The 20924-nt window shown below is 44.0% G+C and overlaps 1 protein-coding gene across 4 annotated transcripts in view; it reads right to left on the reverse strand.

The window, feature by feature from the left end:
- Nucleotides 1-8778: 8778 nt before the first annotated feature.
- vwa2 (von Willebrand factor A domain containing 2) overlaps nucleotides 8779-20924 on the reverse strand; it is a 120375-nt gene continuing 108229 nt past the window's right edge. For 3 of the 4 annotated variants that reach the window (XM_084326419.1, XM_084326417.1, XM_084326420.1), the window contains 3 exons: nucleotides 15636-16050; nucleotides 13100-13222; nucleotides 8779-11927 (listed from right to left, as the gene is read on the reverse strand). In XM_084326419.1, the coding sequence (XP_084182545.1) occupies nucleotides 11791-11927; nucleotides 13100-13222; nucleotides 15636-16050 (675 nt within the window). In that variant the 3' untranslated portion in view covers nucleotides 8779-11790. The remainder of the gene's footprint in view (nucleotides 11928-13099; nucleotides 13223-15635; nucleotides 16051-20924) is intronic. The other variant, XM_084326418.1, reaches the window with a different exon arrangement.

Genomic DNA, 20924 nt, shown 5'->3' on the forward strand with positions numbered 1-20924 from the left:
TCAATGCCGTATTCTTGTGTGGGTGTTCACCATATATATTCATGTACTGTATGGCCAGTAATTAAAGTACATAACTAGTAGTGGTTTAATATATCACAATCTTTAATACAGTCAGGGTTTTGTAACCCCTCAGTTACAACATTGGATGCCATTTTGTCACAGGAGAGATTAGCCTCTAGGATGGAACCCAGGTAGGTAATTTCATCTTTCCTTGTGACAATATTGTCACCCACTGTAACTGAGAAGCCGTCGGTCTTGCTGAGTTTGTTCTGCGCCTATTTCCGGGTCGAACAGCCTGCAAACTACCTAACGCCTAGTTTATCACTGGTTAAGCTTAGGCGACTCTTTCGAAGTTGGTTAAGGTTAGAGTTTGGAATCAGGGTAGGCATTCTATCGCCGTCTAAGACAAACTCTAACCTTAACCAACTTCGAAAGAGCGCCTAAGCTTAACCATCCAAAAACTTGCGGCCCCACGATTGGGCGTACATGTCACATGACCTGGCCAATCAGAGACGCGGAAACACAAACGCGTTGGAGAAAGGCTACAGGCGTCCCGGTCGCGTGATTACCAAAGGTAGCCGCATTTCTGGCAGACGCTCTCTGATTGGCCGACGTCAGTTTCTACACTGGTTAAGCTTAGGCACTCTTCGAAGTTGGTTAAGGTTAGAGTTTGTCTTAGAGCGTGACGGCAAGTTCTTTCGACGGTTAAGCTTAGGCACTCTTTCGAAGTTGGTTAAGGTTAGAGTTTGTCTTAGAGCATGGCGATAGAACGCCAGGTAGTTTGCAGGCTGTTTGACGTGGAAATGGGCAAAGACACAGCTCGTCACGCTATTGGGCGCACATGTCACATGACCAGAAACGTCTGCCAGAAATGCGGCTACCTTTGGTAATCACGCGTCCCGGTCGCGTCTATATTTTCTACAATGGAGTTCGGCGATTTGCGAATCTGATTGGCCACTGACGTTTCTGGTCATGTGACATGTGCGCCCAATAGCGTGACGAGCTGTGTCTTTGCCCATTTCCGCGTCGAACAGCCTGCAAAGCACCTGGCGTTCTATTGTCAAGTCAAGTCAAGAGTTTTATTTGTCACGGCATACAAGTATACAATGAAATGTGGGTGGTCTTGCCATTCTTGCTATTGCCATGCTCTAAGACAAACTCTAACCTTAACCAACTTCGAAAGAGTGCCTAAGCTTAACCGTCGGAATCAGGGCAGGCGTTCTATCGCCATGCTCTAAGACAAACTCTAACCTTAACCGACTTCGAACGAGCGCCTAAGCCTAACCAGTGTAGAAACTTGCGGTCCCACGATTGGGCGTACATGTCACATGACCAGAAATGACACTGGCCAATCAGATTCGCAAATCGCCGAACTCCGTTGTAGAAAAATAACAGGCGTCCCGGTCGCGTGTAGTCTTTTACCAACGGAGTTGCACTTCCGCGTTCGGGTTCCGCAATCTGATTGGCCACTGACGTTTCTCTCTGCGCCAATCGTGTTACGCCTATTTCTGCCTCTAACAGCCTGCTAGCTAGCTAATGCCTAGTTTATCACTGGTTAAGCTTGGCGACTCTTTCGAAGTTGGTTAAGGTTAGAGTTTGAAATCAGGGCTGGTGGTCTATCGCCCTGCTCTAAGACAAACTCTAACCTTAACCAACTTCGAAAGAGTCGCCAAGCTTAACCAGTGATAGAACTAGGCGTCACGCGATTGGCGCTGAGAGAAACGTCAGTGGCCAATCAGATCGCGGAAAACTGCAACTCCGTTGGTAAAAGACTACACGCGTCCCGGTCGCAGGAATACTTTCGACAACAAATGTTTGTTTCCGCGTGCGAGTTTTGCGCTCTGATTGGCCAGGTCATGTGACATGTGCACCAATCGTGGGACAGCAAGTTCTGTGCCTATTTCCGGGTCTAACAGCCTGCAAACTACCTGGCGTTCTATAGCCATGCTCTAAGACAAACTCTAACCTTAACCAATTTCGAAAGAGCACCTAAGCTTAACCAGTGTAGACGCTTGCGGTCCCACGATTGGGCGTACATGTCACATGACTAAAAATGACCTGGCCAATCAGAGACACGGAAACAAACATTTGTTGTCTAAAGTATTCAGGCGTCCCGGTCATGTAGTAAATTCTTCAGGCAAAGCCGTTGCAGTGGCTTAAACGAGGAAATATTGTGCACTTCACACATTTCTATAATTGTTTTGTCGAAACCGGAAAACCTGTAGCCGGTACTTCCTGTACTTCCGTTTTCACACTTTAGGAGCCATAGCTTTACCAGCCTTGGATGAGATAAAACTGGGAACGAGGTTACCTTTTACTGCAAGACTGCGGAAGCGTATTGAACAAGACAATAATGTTATATGTTGAGGGTAAATACATGATATGATGAAAGAGAGGGGGGGGGGGTTCATTAGTTCAGACAATTATATAATTGACACATACACTTTGATCGCCATGGTTAAATTCATAATTTACCATCCCTAGCCAGCTCTATTTGTCTATGGAGAAGTTCCCCTTCTTTCAGGGCTATAACTTTTTAAATTCTATTGCTAAATTGACATTATTATGGCCCATTCAATGTCCTATATCCATTGTTCAGGGTGTAGCAACGTTATACTTTTTCATTCACATATTCATACTAAAATATGGTCTAAAGTATAAGTATGTTTTTATCGTTTTCTGCAGCTTTCTCCAGAACTTGATTTATAGCCCCAAATGCATTATATTGATGATCAAATACAGTTTGGTAGCGATCGGTGCCAGATGAAAAATTTCAACTGGAGGTACTTCTAGAAGTTACTACGTATCATCTGATATTGACCGGATGGGCGGGGGGTCGTTTATAATTCCGTGGGCAACGTTATATCATTCGTCTAGTGTGGGTCATATGGTCATCAGAGCAGTTTATATGGAACACGTTATAAAATAACGTTGAAACTCACCGTATCTTCCTCGCGCCGTTGGACGATCAGCTTGGAGTAGACAGTTTTCGATTATGGGATGTTGATTTAGATGAACCATTTCCAGGTTGTATAATACTATATACGTCCAAATAATGTTGTTTATTGAGTTAGGGCGAGCGATTGATTATCCAGTGTGTTGAGATGGAGTCCGGCTAACGATCGTGAGTGCCCAGACGAAATATGGATGAGCACTTCCTGTTTGGCGCGTCACTTCCTGTTGGCCGATCTGCCGATCGGCCACCAGATGGCGCTCTTGAACCGTTAGACAGTTGAGTGGAGCTCACCAGTACATCTCATGTCTCCGGAGGAGAAATATGATTTCGATCACAGATTTTTGAAATATTGATATCAAAGACGAGTTACGGCGTCTTCGGCAGAATGAGCATGGCGAGCAAAGACGAGTTACGGCGTTCCCGGCGATTAAAGTGTCTTTGGGGTTTGTTATTTTATCTTATTTTATATTGGATGCTGCTGTCAAGGAACCACAACAAAGCGAATTTCACTTTTTTTTTGCTGTAAAGGGTACCGAATGATGTGACAGTAAAAGCAATCTGAATCTGATCTGTAGAGAACTGCTGACTAGTTTGTATGTATTTATAAAACACATTTAAATAACTGTTTGCTGTTATAAAATGTACTTTTGTGAAATGTTGCTAAAATAATAAAACATTTATAATACTGTTTTTGTTCTGAACTGCAGAAACCAAACAGTGGTTGTTTAAATAACCCTAGTTATATGATTGCTGGCAAAGTGTCCTGCTTCACCTGTTGGACTGGCTTCACCTGTTGGACTACGTCACGCCAATTGGCATACACTGGACCCAGAGAGGCCACAGAGCATAATGTCCTCCCCCAAGACCCCCCTGAACGAGTAGAGTGAGTGGTTCTATCCAGCCAGGGGGTAGCACAGGTTGTGACAAGAGGTTTTTTTAGAAAGACCCCCCCTGTGACCGCAGCTGCTCGGTTGATCTGTTCCCAGTAAATGGAGACACAGCAGGTTCAAGCTCTTCTGTGTCTTTGAGCACAATATCCCTGGAGCAAAAAGAGCTCTGGATATGTTTGGGGTTAAAGGCAGGGCTGGGTTGATTGACAGGCATGATAGGTAGTAGTATATAGTTAGGGGTCTGCTGCTGATGGAGACTCAGTGTTCAGGGTATTGATTGATTGATTGAAAACTTTATTAACAGATTGCAGAATGGGTACAATACAGTACAGCTCAATACACACAATTGTTAAGGGGATGCAGACCAGAGAAAGACTTTCGTCTTGTTTACATCAGGGTCCCCCATTTTCAATTCATCAGGACATATATGACATACATGACATACAGATAGTCAGTACTGCTACATCTATACATTTATGACATACCAGATTTGCAAATACAGTACTGTTTGTGATACAGAAGGAGTCAAGAAAAGGGAGTATATACATTTGACGTAGAAACTGTACATTGGAGGAGGTTGGGTGGGGGGGGTTGGGTACATTGGGATATTGACAACCATACTGGGTAATTTACATTGGAGGTGGTTGGGGGGGGGGGGAGACACACTGTATAAACAAGCAAAACTGTACATTGAGGGGGGGGGGAGGAGACACTGTACAAACAAACAAAATTGTACATTGGACTATTGACAAAACCATACTAGGTAAATGACTATACATTGGTAACAGAGCATGAGGTGAGGCAGACCTTTAAAAAAGTGAATATCAGGAAGGCAGCAGGACCGGACGGCATCCCCGGACGCGTCCTAAAAGTCTGTGCCGACCAACTGGCCCCGGTATTCACTGACATATTTAACCTGTCCTTAGAACAGGCTGTCATCCCCACCTGCCTGAAGAAGTCCACTATTATCCCTGTACCCAAGAAATCCAAGCCTGCTTGCCTCAACGGCTACCGCCATGTAGCTCTCACCTCCATAGCCATGAAGTGCTTTGAGAAGCTAGTAAAGGGCTACATCTGCTCCTACCTCCCCATCAACATGGACCCCCTGCAATTTGCATACCGCCCCAACAGGTCCACGGAGGACGCCATAGCCCATGTGCTGCACACAGCAGCATCACACCTGGACAAGAGGAAGGGGAACTATGTGAGAATGCTATTCATCGACTACAGCTCGGCATTCAATACCATAGTCCCCTCCAAACTCATAGCCAAGCTCAGGGACCTGGGCTTGAACTATGACCTCTGCCAGTGGGTCTTGGACTTCCTGACGGGCAGACCCCAGGTGGTGAGAGCAGGCAACTGCACCTCCTCATCCATCACCCTCAACATAGGGCCCCCCCAGGGCTGTGTTCTGAGTCCCCTCCTCTACTCCCTGTACACACACGACTGTGTGGCTCAGCGGAGTAGCAACACAATCATCAAATTTGCTGACGACACAGTGGTGGTGGGCCTGATCTCTGCAAACGACGAGAGGGCCTACCTGGATGAGGTCAAGGTCCTGGCGGGATGGTGCCAGGAAAACAGCCTCTCCCTGAACGTCAGCAAAACAAAAGAGATGATTGTGGACTTCAGAAGGTCGGGGGTCAAGGACTACAGCCCCCTCAGCATCGACGGGGCACCGGTTGAGAGAGTGAACAGCTTTAAGTACCTCGGAGCCTACATATCCGAGGACTTGACATGGACCACACACATTGACAGTGTTGTGAAGAAGGCACGACAACGCCTCTACTTCCTCAGGCGCCTAAGGAAGTTCCAAGTCAGTCAGAAGATCTTTAAGAACTTCTACTCATGTACAATAGAGAGCATCCTGACTGGCAACATCACCTCCTGGTTTGGGAATAGCACTGCACAAGACCGAAGCAGACTACAAAGAGTGACGCGTTCAGCCGAACGCACAATTGGAGGGGGGCTCCCCACCCTCCAGAACATTTACAACAAGCGGTGCAGGGGCAAGGCTAAGAGAATCATTAAGGACTCCAGTCACCCGAACAACTGCCTCTTTGAACTGCTGCGGTCAGGCAAGCGATACCGGAGTCTCAAGGCAAGCCCAGAAAGACTCAGAAGAAGCTTCTATCCCCAGGCCATCAGGCTGCTCAACGAACAATGAACACTACACAACAACCATCAAACGCACATAGCACACACATCCACACGCACACACTCACTTTAAACAAACACACTGTAGCACCCACTCCCCACACTTTATAGCACACACTCACTTTAAACAAACACACTGTAGCACCCACTCCCCACACTTTATATTTATTGATAAAGGATTGCACTACAACTCGTACACCTTACTGTAAATTGTACCTAAATTGTACCTCATCCCATTTCTGCTTTGCACTATATAGTATTGTATATTAGTACACTGCATAGTATTGTATATTATATGGTAACTCAGTTACGTCTATTCTGCATCGAACATTGTACATATGTCTATACTGAACACTGTGACCTCATTTTCTACTTCTAATTTACATGCTATACTATGTTATTGATACTTATCTTGTCTAGCACAGTCTCTGGAGCGTAACAGTAAGAAGCATTTTGTATAAAAGTATTCTGTACTTCTGTATGACAACTATTAAAGAAACTTGAAACTTGAAACTAGTAGTATAGACATATTAGCACGATAGGTAGTAGTGTAAGTATAGCATAGTAGTATAGACATAATAGTGTGAGGAGGATTGGCTCATTGCCACCACACGCTTCTAGGTCAAGTACCAATTGCCGTCACGCACCTGTCGGTTGTTTGTAATCAGCGCCCAGAGCCCTTCATATACTTGGGTCTTTCTGTCAATCGTTGTCGGGTCGTTTTGGATTTCCACTGCTACTGCCTGTTCCCCTCGTTGTTGTGCCTCGTCTGTTTTTCTTCAGGACGTCTATGGAAGTCGCCGCTGTTGTGTATCTCTATCATCCTTTGAAGCTGTGCCTCGTTGCCCGCTTTGCACATTTGCGCTTTGGTGAGTTTTTGGAACGAACCCTTTGGATTCTCTGTTTTCTGTGTGTTTGGATAACACTGAAGATTTGCCGTTTTTGTTTTGTACTGGACTCAGCTAAACTTGTGTGTTGGTAACACTGAAGATTAAGTCACGTGGGATTGTACTGGGCTCAGCTAAACTTGTGTGTTGGTAACACTGAAGATTAAGTCACGTGTGTTTATACTGGACTCAGCTAAGGAGGACTGGACTGCCTCTGTATTCCGTTGGCTTGTTTATTGACCACTCTCTCTCTCTCTCTCCGTTCCTCCCCGAGTTGGATCCTGGAGTAGCTACGCCGCTTCTCCATCTCAATACCGGGACGATCTGCAGAGCCGCAGACAACTCTGCCAAGAACATTCTCCCCTTTGTTTGTTCTTATTGTTATTTCGCTCATTCTTGTTTCAGAAATAAATACGCCCTAGTCTTTGGCTAACTCTGAACTACCTGTCTGTGCCGTGCTGTTGGGGTCGGTTTCAAACCATAACAAATAGCATGGTAGGTACTACTAGGGGCATAGCTGTAGATTCTGGGCCCCATGAAAGAATGTATTTGTAGGCCCCCAGTGAATACGAGCGCGCGAGAGAATATTTTTTTTGCCATTTATTGATGAAAACGCATAATATGGTTTTTACCTATACATTCGGATCAGCAGTTCAGCACCTGCACTGTTGGTGGGTGAGCCTAGTAAAGGATGTCGCATTGCGTTCATCTTCAATGAATGGACCAATGCAATAGTCTACCAAAGCTCCCCCTCTCTCTCTATATATCTCGCTCACACACACACACACACACACACACTTCAGAAACAAACATAGTATCAATGAGAGCATCAATAATACACCTGAGTGATGTCTAGTAAAAAAAAAAAAAAATGTTGGCCCCCCCCCCCAGTGCTGGGCCCTTGGAATCATCCTAAGCTTCCCCCCCCCCCCAGCTACGCCCGTAGGTATAGTAGTATAGATATATTAGCATTTGTATGAGTTGAAGTGGTTTGGTGACGGTGGTCGGTAAACCAGTTAGCAGTGCATTGCAGTAGTTGAGTCGAGACATGACTGTTGATTGCAGTAGGAGTTGAGTGGCTTCTTTTGTCATAAAGACATTCTGACGTTGCTCTGGAAGAATTACCTCAGATGTCAGAATCATCTGCAATCTGTTGCCTTGTTAAACTAGGTTATATTTGACATATTGGTTGTATATTTCTTCAGATAGCTGGTATATTTTGAATTTGAATACAGGCTTCAATAGAACCAAAGTTGGTGGCACCAAGCAGAGCATAGAATGCTCGTATTCTGACACGATGACCCTTCCTCCCCTTATAGCTTCCCTGAGCTGCATCAGGAAGGGGAACCAGTGAGCTGACCGTCGATCCGGTCAGGATGATAGTCCTCTAGACACGCCCTCTCCAACAACTGATTTATCAGATGAATTGGAGGACATGCATAGCAGTAAAAGGACATGGAGAAGGCAGCCTAACCCAGAGGGGCTCGTCCTTTTGTCTGGCTGAAAACCACAGGGGGCAAACAGGTTTGAAACAGGTCCACCACAGCTTCCCCAAACCAATTTTAAATGTGTCTCACTATGTCTGGGTGCAACCTCCGCTCATCCTGGTGGGGTGCCCCTCAAGACATCAGGTCTGCTCCCACACTGTCCACTCCTGGAATGTGGAGAGCCCTGTGAGTCTGTGACTGCTCCAGTGGAGAGAGATGCCCAAAGCCACAGCTCCACTGCCCCCCCCCCCCCCCCCGATGATGATGCCCAAGGATGTGTCTGTCTGACATGTTAGGATGGGTCTGTCTGACATGTTAGGATGGGTCTGTCTGACATGGTGCCCACAGGAGCCCACTAGGCTCAATCACACAATCACAATGATAACATCTACAAATCAACTCAACTCTTTATTGTAAAAACACACTAACAGCTGTTTCAAGAAGATAAACAGTCTCTACAGGAGCTCCCCCAACAGTCTCACAGATTCATGAGTGGATGGGAACCTGTATTGTATGTATGAAATAATCGACATCATAAAACATGACATAAACACACTTCTCTCAATAGAGCACGGCTGTTCTCTCTGTGTGGTACAGCATCAGGATAACTAAGAACAAAAAAATAAATATATTTTTTCAGTCAAATAATAAATTCTGTCCTCTTTTCCAGAGGAGGAACAACACGCATCTAGTTATTGTGTCGCATGACTCCACGATGGAACAGACCTCTCCTGTTGTCCTTATAATACTTTCAAGTGTTTCATTTTATTAAGCATATCACCGTTAAAGAATAAGGAGAATTGATTATTTCGAGGACAATCTTTGTCTGTTGTACCTTTTCTCCCAAGAGGTGCATTGGAGCCAGGGAACGCTCAGTCAACTCAAACGCCTGGAAACACAACTCAGTCACAACTCACACAGTGTGACTGAAGTGATGAGACTTGATTCACAACGCTAGATAATAAAACATAGGGTCTAGGTAAAAAGAACAAGTGGAATTATCCATAAAACCAGATGTTAGATATACTAAAATGCTATGAAGTGAATGAATGCAGTATTTGGTGTCTTGTAGTATAGAGTATACTACTACTATATACTGCTTTAATTACAACACATACTCTGTAACTCATTATACATAAAGAAAATCACAACAAAGACACATTAGAATGAAGATACACATTTCACAACTGACCAGAGATCTGTGCCAAATATATATATATATATTTGATTGTTGTCAGCATAAGAAATAGCTTGTAGAAATAATAATCCAACATTTTGAAAAATCAGTTCTTCTCATACCAGACTTCCAGTAGAACAGCAGAATGGCCACATTGAAACTTGCAGGAAGAATGAAGCTTCCTTTGTTTTCTGACTCTACTGCTGAAGCTTCCAAGCCCAAAGAAATGGACTATTGGTAAATAGTCATTGGTAATCAATATATTGGACGTAGGGAGCTGAAAAAAAACAAGGGAAAGTGAAGATACCACACAAGGTGATGGACAATTATATTAAAGAGGTCTTCTCCCATAATCCTCCTGGTCTATTCCACAGTACAAAGCATCTAGCTAGCATTAGAGCAAGTATTAGCCGTTACAAATATTTAAGAAATATATATTTCAAAAAAGAAAAACGGATCCGTCCCTTTAACATGGGTGATAAGACATTTTAGAGGCTGTAATCTTTGAGGAATGAACATAAGATAACAATATTTATCTAAATGTACACTAATGCAGTTGAAGGGCATCTGGTGATGTCATTATGCAGAAAGCTATACACTGGGATGGTAACAACAGTCTAACAAGCAGAAGTTATTTCAGTGACCTGGCGATGCGTCAGCAAGCTTTCAGTCATCACGATTGTGTGAATCCAAGCGCTAGCTTTCCCTTTTAACTCGTTTGTGTAGGAATGTACCTGTGGACGTTTTTAGGTCCTTGTGAGTCCTCAGTTGATTAGATGATCCTGCAGTATGCTGTGTGTGTGTTTCCATAGCAACTCCAAGCAAGAAGGTAAGTCAACTTGGTGTGTAGTGTCTGTCTGTCTGTCTGTCTGTCTGTCTGTCTGTCTGTCTGTCTGTCTGTCTGTCTGTCCAACTGTGTGTGTGAGTATGTACCTATGGTCCAGATGACCCGAGCAACATCAGTGTTGGTGTTTGGTGTGTGTGTGTGTGTGTGTGTGTATGTCCAGGTGTGTGTGAGCCCATCTCTCAGGCTTGCCAGGCAGGTGCGTCAGCTTTGGATTTGTATGTATTAATGTGGAATAGGTGTAACAGAGGCAACTCGCCCCTGCCACGAATTCGACCATGCCTTGAGTGGGAGTCGAACCCCAGGCGTCCGCACTGCGGGCGACATCACAAACCGTTGCGCCAAGAAAGGAATTCCCTCCTAAGCGCTGAGTTTGGATGCCTCTGGGGAGTGAGTTTTACACCCGTTACACTCACCCCCCCTAAACTCACACCACCCAAGGCATCCGGGTCACGGCACCAGTGTAACAGAGGCAACTCGCCCCTGCCACGAATTCGACCATGCCTTGAGTGGGAGTCGAACCCCAGGCGTCCGCACTGCGGGCGACATCACAAACCGTTGCGCCAAGAAAGGAATTCCCTCCTAAGCGCTGAGTTTGGATGCCTCTGGGGAGTGAGTTTTACACCCGTTACATAGGCAGCAGTGTGTGTGAAGTCCAGTATAAATTCAGGCAGCAGTGTGTGTGAAGTCCAGTATAAATTCAGGCAGCAGTGTGTGTGAAGTCCAGTATAAATTCGGGCAGCAGTGTGTGTGAAGTCCAGTATGTATTCATGTGGTTCGGGCAGCAGTCTGTGTGAAGTCCAGTATGTATTCATGTGGTATTGGCAGTAGTGTGTGTGAAGTCCAGTATGTATTCATGTGGTATGGGCAGCAGTGTGTGTGAAGGCCAGTATGTATTCATGTGGTTCGGGCAGCAGTGTGTGTGTGAAGTCCAGTATGTATTCATGTGGTTCGGGCAGCAGTGTGTGTGTGAAGTCCAGTATGTATTCATGTGGTTCGGGCAGCAGTGTGTGTGAAGTCCAGTATGTATTCATGTGGTTCGGGCAGCAGTGTGTGTGTGAAGTCCAGTATGTATTCATGTGGTTCGGGCAGCAGTGTGTGTGAAGTCCAGTATGTATTCATGTGGTGCGGGCAGCAGTGTGTGTGTGTGAAGGCCAGTATGTATTCATGTGGTATGGGCAGCAGTGTGTGTGTGTGAAGGCCAGTATGTATTAATGTGGTGCGGGCAGCAGTCTGTGTGAAGGCCAGTATGTATTCATGTGGTTCGGACAGCAGTGTGTGTGTGAAGTCCAGTATGTATTCATGTGGTGCGGGCAGCAGTGTGTGTGTGTGAAGGCCAGTATGTATTAATGTGGTGCGGACAGCAGTGTGTGTGTGAAGTCCAGTATGTATTCATGTGGTTCGGACAGCAGTGTGTCTCCTGCGGTGAACTTTGTAGCGATGCAGAAGCTCCTGGTGGCTCTTCTTCTGCCGGCTCTTCTTCCTGAGGCCCACAGGTCTGGGCTGGTCACCTCTAGACCTGCTGCTGCCTGTGGGGGAAAACAGCAGACACTTAAAGGTGCTATAGACCTTTATGTAAACTAATTATTAAAAATAAATACTACATCCACAGAGATTTTAGAAAGGTGTGGATCAAAATTATTGCTTTTCCCCAAAAAACATTTTTGATTCATGAATTTATCATTAGAAATGTTTTGTGTGCATGTATCCCCTCCCTACTCCTGGTACTCTAGGGCGACACCTAGTGTCTGAATGTTATCTATAGCACATTTAAAACACCACAATCAATTGCAGTGCTGTGAAGATATTATTATTATTATTATTTTTTTATTATCTTTTTCCTCCTTCTTTTTCAGTTTTCTTCTCCCATCCCAATGTTAGTCGTTATGCCAATTCCCAATCCCCTTCCTGGTCGTTGCGCACTCTACCCCCTACTGTCGGTCCGGGAGGGCGGAGACTATCACATGCTTCCTCCGACACATGTACCCAGCCCACCGCTTCTTTTCACCTGGCGGACTCTCACCGGGAGAGTGTAACGCGTGGAAGGTCACACTACCTCTCCCAGATCCTTCCCTTGCTGTGCAGGCGCCCCGACCGAACTGTAGGAGTCGCTGTTTACAACGACCCGCTAACACTGCCAATTGTGTTAGTAAGGACGGTCGGCCAACCCGGAAGCACCACAGCTGGATTCGATCCCACTGTCTCTGTGGTGGTAGACAGACGCTTAGTATTATTATTATCGCATATGGCGTCTCAGGCATTCTGTAGATGACATGTGTCAACAAATGTACATGTCTGTGTGAATTTATGCTGTGCCGTTGTTACTGTAAAAATGTAATGATTGTGATGTTGTTATTATTATTAATGAGACGATGAGCTGTATGTGTGTGTCGCTGGAATTTCCCCAAGGGGATTAATAAAGGAATATCTTATCTTAGTCCGCTGCGCTACCCGGCCGCCCGTGAAGATATTCTTTAACCAATAAGTCACTGTGTCCATGAGAGATCACCCGTCTGTCATAACCTGACCACTTCACCAGGGACTGGGGGGAGGGGCTTTGTTTGGTTTATTCCAGACTCTTGTCTGACACACAAAACATATTCACAGGTGGTATAGCTTCCCCTACTAACCTGCCTGGCAGGCGTTACAGAAACAGCAGACAGTAAGACAGAAAGAGAAGCCTTTGATGAGTTCTACTGACGTGTTTCGCAGTGAGGTCCCTCATAGCCCAGACACTGACAGCGGAAGCCTCCTCCTGTTAGGATGCAGGTGCCGTCATTCATGCAGGGGTTGGGCTTACACAGGGCCACTGGTTTCTTCACCTCTGATTGGATGTAAATTGGGGAAAATTATGTCAATTACCATCACACATAATCAAAATGGTGGAATGGACCTCTAACACCTGTTAGATAAGACAAATATTCTTAGAATATGAATGAACTGATTAATTTACCAGCCGTCAAGCAATATTATGTGTGAATCACCAGAGGCCTCACCATATGATATGATCACAATAGTAGAATCACCTGAGGCCTCACCATATGATATTATCACAATAGTAGAATCACCTGAGGCCTCACCATACGATATTATCACAATAGTAGAATCACCTGAGGCCTCACCATACGATATTATCACAATAGTAGAATCACGATATTGTGATATATAACCTTTTTTCAACTGCAAATTATGTCCCCAACGGAAAACTTTGTTAACATCATTAATATAAATAATATATATACAGTACATCATCTGTTTTATCTAAAATAACGTTTTCAGTCTGTTCACCTCATTCCAATCATTTGTACTGCAGTAAAATGGGATTGTAAAGCAAAAATAATAAAATACATAATAATAATAATAATAATACAAATATATATATATATATATATATATATATATATATATATATATATATATATATATATACTGTATACTGTATATATACATTTTATAAATGAATGAATGAATGAATGAATGACATTTTATTTTCATGTCATGTCCGATGACCCATCCCTTACAGGATTATAAGACACCAAAAACAACAATTGAACATAACAATCACTTCCCATGGTTTCTAAGCTACACCGTGCTGCACACCATCAGAGGCCAAAATACATCACTTATATGTTATTTTCATGCGTTTATCCCAAGCTTTCTCTAAATATTCAGCAAGTGCAACCCTGTGATCAAAATCAATTTTAATCTATCTGCATCACTAAACCACATTAACTCAAGGTTTTTACACCTGTCAAATAACCTTTTACGCAACTCAGTATAGTGGACAATAAAACATAAAATGAAACTCATTCTCAATATCGATACCACAGTAAATACAGATCCGCTCCTCTTCTGTGACCCCCTGGTAACGTCCGGTCTCGAGGTGCAGGGGCAAAATCCCAGAGCGGAGCTGGGCACATAATGACCTTTGTCTTTTTGATAATGGAGCACACACATATTTTTTATTTCTATAACAACTTTTTATCATACTAAATGTTCTTAGTTTTGGTTTATGTAGTATTTCCTGTGACCATTTAATCTGATGTATGTTAGACAAGGCTTCCTTAACCAAGGAGATGTTAACAATCAATCAATCAATCAATCAATCAATCAAAACCGTATGTATATAATCTCTCCCCACCGTATGTATATTTCTCTCCCACCCACCCACCCCCTCCTAATGTCTCCTCCCCATCATATGTATATACTCTCTGTCAGGATCTATGGGTAACAGTACTGTATATTTGCATATCATATATGTCACAAATGTAACAGTACTATATACCTGTATGTCATGTATGTCCCTATGCCATAAATGTCATGATGTCATGTATGTTGTGTATGTCATAAATGTCACTGGGGGACCCTGATGTAAACAAGACAAACGTCTTTCTCTGGTCTGCATCCCCTTAACAATTGTATGTATTGAGCCGTACTGTATTGTACCCATTCTGCAATCTGTTAAATAAAGTTTTCATTCATTCATTCATTCATTCATTCATTCATTCATTCATTCATTCATTCATTCATTCATTCATTCATTCATTCAACAGTATTTACATTCTGGAAAAGGTCAGATGCTCCAATTTCGCTGAGAGTGTCTTCTATCGCACTTGCCCATGCACCTTTTACAGTTACATCCCAGTTGAACATTTTCCTAGCAACTCGACTCTCTGGCATTTTTATAAATCTGTTCCATAAAGTTAACATGCTGCCTTTCCATCTTATTCCGCACGGTTCCCATCCCATATCTCCCATTATTGCCAATACAGGGGTGAATTTATGGACTCTAAGTCTAAGAAAGTACCGTATTGCCCTATTCTGTACCTTTTCTCCTTTTATATTTACTTTTGAACCCCTTACCCCTGCCATATAGTCCATAACAGGGCAAACACATGAATGAAATTATTTGGAGTAGGTAGCATCACCCAGCTATTATACCACCCAGTGCCCTACTAGCATATTCAGCCAATGCAATATATATATTTATTTTAATATTGATACTTTCGCATCACTGTATTAATATAATATTGGCACGCGCTACATTGTGATATATTGCTGTATTGACCCCCCCCCCCCCATCCATGAGCAATATACACCCCTTCTTCCTCTCTGCAAGCACCTGGACCAGCAGCCTGAGGGTTGAGGTTGGACTGAAGGTGTGTCCCCTCACCTGAGCAGAGCACCTGGACCAGCAGCCTGAGGGTTGAGGTTGGACTGAAGGTGTGTCTCCTCACCTGAGCAGAGCATCTGGACCAGCACGTCCTCGAAGTACTTGAGGTCCTCGTAGAAGGGCACGGTGATCATGTGGTCCTCTGCGCCCACGATCCTCAGCAGCCTCTCTCTCTGCACGTCGCCGATGCCGATGACGAACAGAGACACGCCGTTGTCGCGGATCTTCTGGGCCGGCACGGCGGCGTCGTCCCCCCCGGAGCCGTCCGTCACCACGACTACGGCCTTGTTGACACCCGGCCGCGCCCCCCCGCTCACCGTCAGGATGCTGGAGTGGATCTGGAGCAGAGCGGCGCCCGTAGACGCCGTCCCCCCGATGTAGCTGGCGTCTGCCACGGCTTTGAGCACGGAGGAGCCAGAGTCGTGACCGTCCAGGCCGAACACGGTGTGGGGTCTGCGGCCGTAGGTCACTAGCGCCACCTGGGGGTTTAAATGGAAAATGATGCATTTATATAACAGCTTTTATCCAAAGCGCTTTACAATTTGTTCCTCACATTTGACATTCGCACACCAACAGCGGAGGCGACCGTGCAAGGTGCCAACCTGCTCATCGGGAGCAGTTAGGGGTTAAGTGTCTTCCGACACGCTGCCCGGGAGGAGCGGGAATCGAACCGGGAACCTCTGGATTACCAGACGACTGCTCTACCTCCCGAGCCACTGTCGCCCCATTAGATTAGGAAGCTTTTAGGAAGAACCCTTTTTTAACTGCCGATATATTGGACTACATTTTTAAAGGAACAGGCCAACATTATGGGAAATTCTCCAGAGTCAGACAGGAAGATAGACACCAATTTCCTCTCTGTGTTTTGATTGATTGATTGATTGATTGATTGAAAATTGTATTAACAGATTGCAGAATGGGTACAATACAGTACAGCTCAATACACACAATTGTTAAGGGGATGCAGACCAGAGAAAGACTTTCGTCTTGTTTACATCAGGGTCCCCCATTTTCAATTCATCATAATATATATGACATACATGACATACAGTACTGCTACATCTATACATTCATGACGTACCAGATTTACAAATACAGTACTGTTTTTGATACAAGAAGAGTCTAAAAAAGAGAGTATATACATTTGACGAAGAAACTGTACATTGGAGGAGGTTGGTAGGTGGGGTGGAGGGGGGGGGGTTGGGTAGGTGGGGTGGGGAGGGGGTAACTGTACTTTGGATTATCGACGAAACCTTACTTGGTCCCAAGAAGAGGGTCTTGTGTATTATTGGGTTTAATAGGACATTTATTGTACATTGGAGAGGGTTGCGTTACAGGGGCCAGTTTTCGAATTGCAGTCTCTCGTAGGTGCTCTTTGAGAGTAGTTTTGAAAGTGGCTAGTGATTCACATTCCTTTACAGCTGTGGGTAGGGCGTTCCACATTGATGTGGCATAATTGCGAAACGTGTTTAGTCCCTTGTTTGAGCCGAATCTGGGTTTAACATGATTTGTGGAGCTCCCTCTGGTGTTGTGGTCGTGGTATTCACTGACCTTTGGGAAGTATTTTGACATGTACATGGGTACCTTAGTCGTGTAGTGTATCTTGTAGACCAGGCCCATTGCAAGTTGCTGTACTCTGTCATCTACTCTAAGCCATCCTAGGTTGTCAAAGTGGGCAGGGCTGAGGTGGGTTCTAGGAGTAAGGTCAAGCAGTAGTCTGACCAGTTTGTAATTTAGTTTTTAGCGCCTTTGAGGTGCTTTGGTACCATGAGGTGCAAGCATAGTCGTAGTACCCTTGAATGAGTGCTCCTGCCAGAGTCTTCAGGGTATTCTTGTTTACCAGAGAGGAGATCCGGTACAAGAATCGAGTTCGTTGGTTGACTTTTTTTATTACATTGGATGCCATTTTGTCACAGGAAAGATTTGCCTCTAGGATGGACCCTAGGTATGTAATTTCATCTTTCCTTGTGACAATATTGTCACCCACTGTAACTGAGAAGCCGTCGGTCTTGCTGAGTTAGTTATTTGAACCGAAGAGAATGGACTCTGTTTTACCCAGGTGTAATGATAGTTTGTTATCAGCGAGCCAGATGCAGATTTTGACTAGTTCCGAGCTGAGGGTTTTTTCAACCTGTAACTTGTTCTTGTCAGAGACCAGCAGGGCTAAGTCGTCCGCGAACAGGAACAAGTTGCAGTCACAAGCTGACGACATGTCATTTGCATAAATTAGGAACAGTAGCAGTCCTAGTATGCTTCCTTGTGGAACACCACAGCTCACTGGGAGGGGGGGGGGGGGTAGGGTACCGTTTACCTCCACCATCTGTTCTCTCCCTTCCAGGTAGGATTGCATCCAGCTCACTGATAGACTGTCAAAACCAATTGCTTTTAGCTTGTCAATCAGAATGGAGTGATTAACAGTGTCGAAGGCCTTTTGTAGGTCCAGCATGACCATGCCACAGTATTTGCCCGCGTCCACCTCTTGTTTGATGTGGTCGTTCAAATAGAGAAGGCATGTGTCAGTGGAGTGGGATGTTCAGTAGAAAGCTATCCGGCTGCAACCTAGCCTAGTTTAGCATGAATGAATGGAAGCGGATACAGACCACTAGTCTAGCTTAAAACCCCAGGCTAGCTGGCCTGTATCCGCTTCCATTTACTTGTGCTAAGCTAGGCGAGGACAAATAGTAGCTAGCCTAGCAATTTTCCTTTAACCCTAGTCCTATTTCTTAGTTACTGATGATGTTGTTGATCAGTAGAGTCTATTCTCAACACAATCCATGCTTCTCAACCTTAGGGCTAAGGTTCCAAAGACCTGAACTATCCCTTTAGTTACCTGCAGAGTTCTGATCCTATCCATTACTTTTACAGAACAATATACAGTAGACTTGGCCCCAAAAAGAACATCTTAGCCCATTTTGTTGGACAAAAAAAGGTCCACTGTTAGATCAGCAGTCTTCTATGTGGAGGAACAAGAACCAAGCTGTCTAGTCACCAAACTGTCTAGTCACCGGGACAGGAGAGAATCCAATTTAAATGATTTTCTACTTGCATTTAAAGTGAAAAACAAATACTTTTGCTGATTTAAGACACCGGTCAGACGAAAGTCTTTCTCTGGTCTGCATCCCCTTAACAATTGTGTGTATTGAGCTGTACTGTATTGTACCCATTCTGCAATCTGTTAATAAAAATGTCAATCAATCAATCAATTAATCAGTCACAGCTGTAGAAGTAGAATTGGATGTGGCAAATGATCAGGTGCCATTATGGTTTATAAACAGAGATGTTCCTGTGGTTAATGGCTTGAGTGGCATCTGTCAGACAGTGATTCCCAAGTGTAAGAGAATGGACCGGGACCCTTCTGCAAGCAGTTAACTAGACGAAAAAGCAGTCAACTACTACATGTTAGCTAGACGAAAGAGCAGTTAGCTAGTAGAGAGTGTAGTATAGTATATTTAAATTTTCATCAACATTCTGTATCTCTTTACTGGTGGCCTTGAGAGGCTCTTGTGTGTCTGGTACCTGATATACACGTGCAGTAACTCAAGGTTTCTCAGTGCTAGCCTGCAAAGTAATGAAAACGTGTCTGGGAAAGTACAGATAACAGATAAAGGAGGATTCAGCTCACACAGTGAGTCTTTGTTCAAGTGTAACTGAATTATGAGTTAAAGACATTCCTGAAGAAGATACCAATTGTCTAGTTTCAGCCAGTTCTAGCCCAAGGTCTCTGCAACTGACCATGTCGACCGGAGAAGCCATATTTGGACCCCAACTGTCATTGGTGGATTCTCTACATTTGGTCATATTACAAAGAGTGACATATACCCGGAACATTTAGTATCATTGGTTAGTTGCAGATCCACCTCCTAGTGCATCATAGGTCGTTTAAAACCATCTGAATGATACACAGTTGACTTACTGAATTAATGCTGATATCCTGCTTACTGACTACATGTCATTATTCTGATATCCTGTTTACTGACATATGTCATTATTATTCTGATATCCTGCTTACTGACATGTGATTATTATTCTGATATCCTGCTTACTGACATGTGATTATTATTCTGATATCCTGCTTACTGACATATGATTATTATTGTGATATCCTGCTTACTGACATGTGATTATTATTCTGATATCCTGCTTACTGACATATGATTATTATTGTGATATCCTGCTTACTGACATGTGATTATTATTGTGATATCCTGCTTACTGACATATGATTATTATTGTGATATCCTGCTTACTGACATACGATTATTATTCTGATATCCTGCTTACCGACATGTGATTATTATTCTGATATCCTGCTTACCGACATATGATTATTATTGTGATATCCTGCTTACTGACATATGTCATTGTTCTCTTTTTTGCTACAGCAACTTTGTACTTTGGTTAATAAAACTTTGTTAAACTTAGCACTTCTTTTCAAATTACATTTCTGTAATTACAGAGTACGTTCATAGTCATGCTAATTTAAGAGCCAGCTAATGCTTGCTGTGTATCCCAGTACGCTTAGCAATATCTCTGTATCAATATCTCTGTGTCAATATCTCTGTGTCAATATCTCTGTATCAATATCTCTAGTATATAAATATCTCTATATCAATATCTCTGCCCTGAGCCACAGTGAGCTCTGAAGATCTGAACTGAGTCTAACTTTCAGCCTTGATGTAGGAGACATCAGCTGGTATTACATGTTCTCACACCAAACACAGACTGCAGGGTCTCTAACCATCACCTGGTATTACATGTTCTTATGCCCACTACAAACACACAGGAACTTTCTAACCCCTGGCCCCACCTCCCTGTCTCTTTGTGAGTGGTTGTGTCGTAGTGTTGGCCAAGGTGGTGGATGTCTCGGGGTGATGGCCAAGGTTGCCTGTGACTGTTCTACCCCCACATTGGTTATGAGCACCATTGAGATCATGGATCAGCTTCATACCGTCTTCTACAACATCTAAACCATGCCTGTTCTAGTTCATTGCTGGGTTAAGTACTTCTATTCTATTCACATATATGCTTACTACATGTATCTATTCTATTCACATATATGCTTACTACATGTATCTATTGCTATGTCCGCCCACCACAAACGAACTGTCTCCCTGTCTCTCTGTGAGTGGATGTCTCTTGGTGGTGATGGCCAGGGTGGTGGATGCCCCTTGCCCCGTGGTGATGGGCGGGATGGTGTGATCCTCTCTGCATCGCCCCGTGCTCCGGATGGATCAGAATGGAGTACATACTCATGTGCAAACTGAATATGACTCTGATATTTTGAGCTCCGAGTCTTGAAATGTTTTGCCTTTATCCTATTTTCACACTAGTGCTCGTCTCCAGATTCTCAAAC

Source organism: Notolepis coatsorum (assembly GCF_963971535.1).
Source record: "Notolepis coatsorum genome assembly, chromosome: 12".
Taxonomy (NCBI): Eukaryota; Metazoa; Chordata; class Actinopteri; order Aulopiformes; family Paralepididae; genus Notolepis; species Notolepis coatsorum.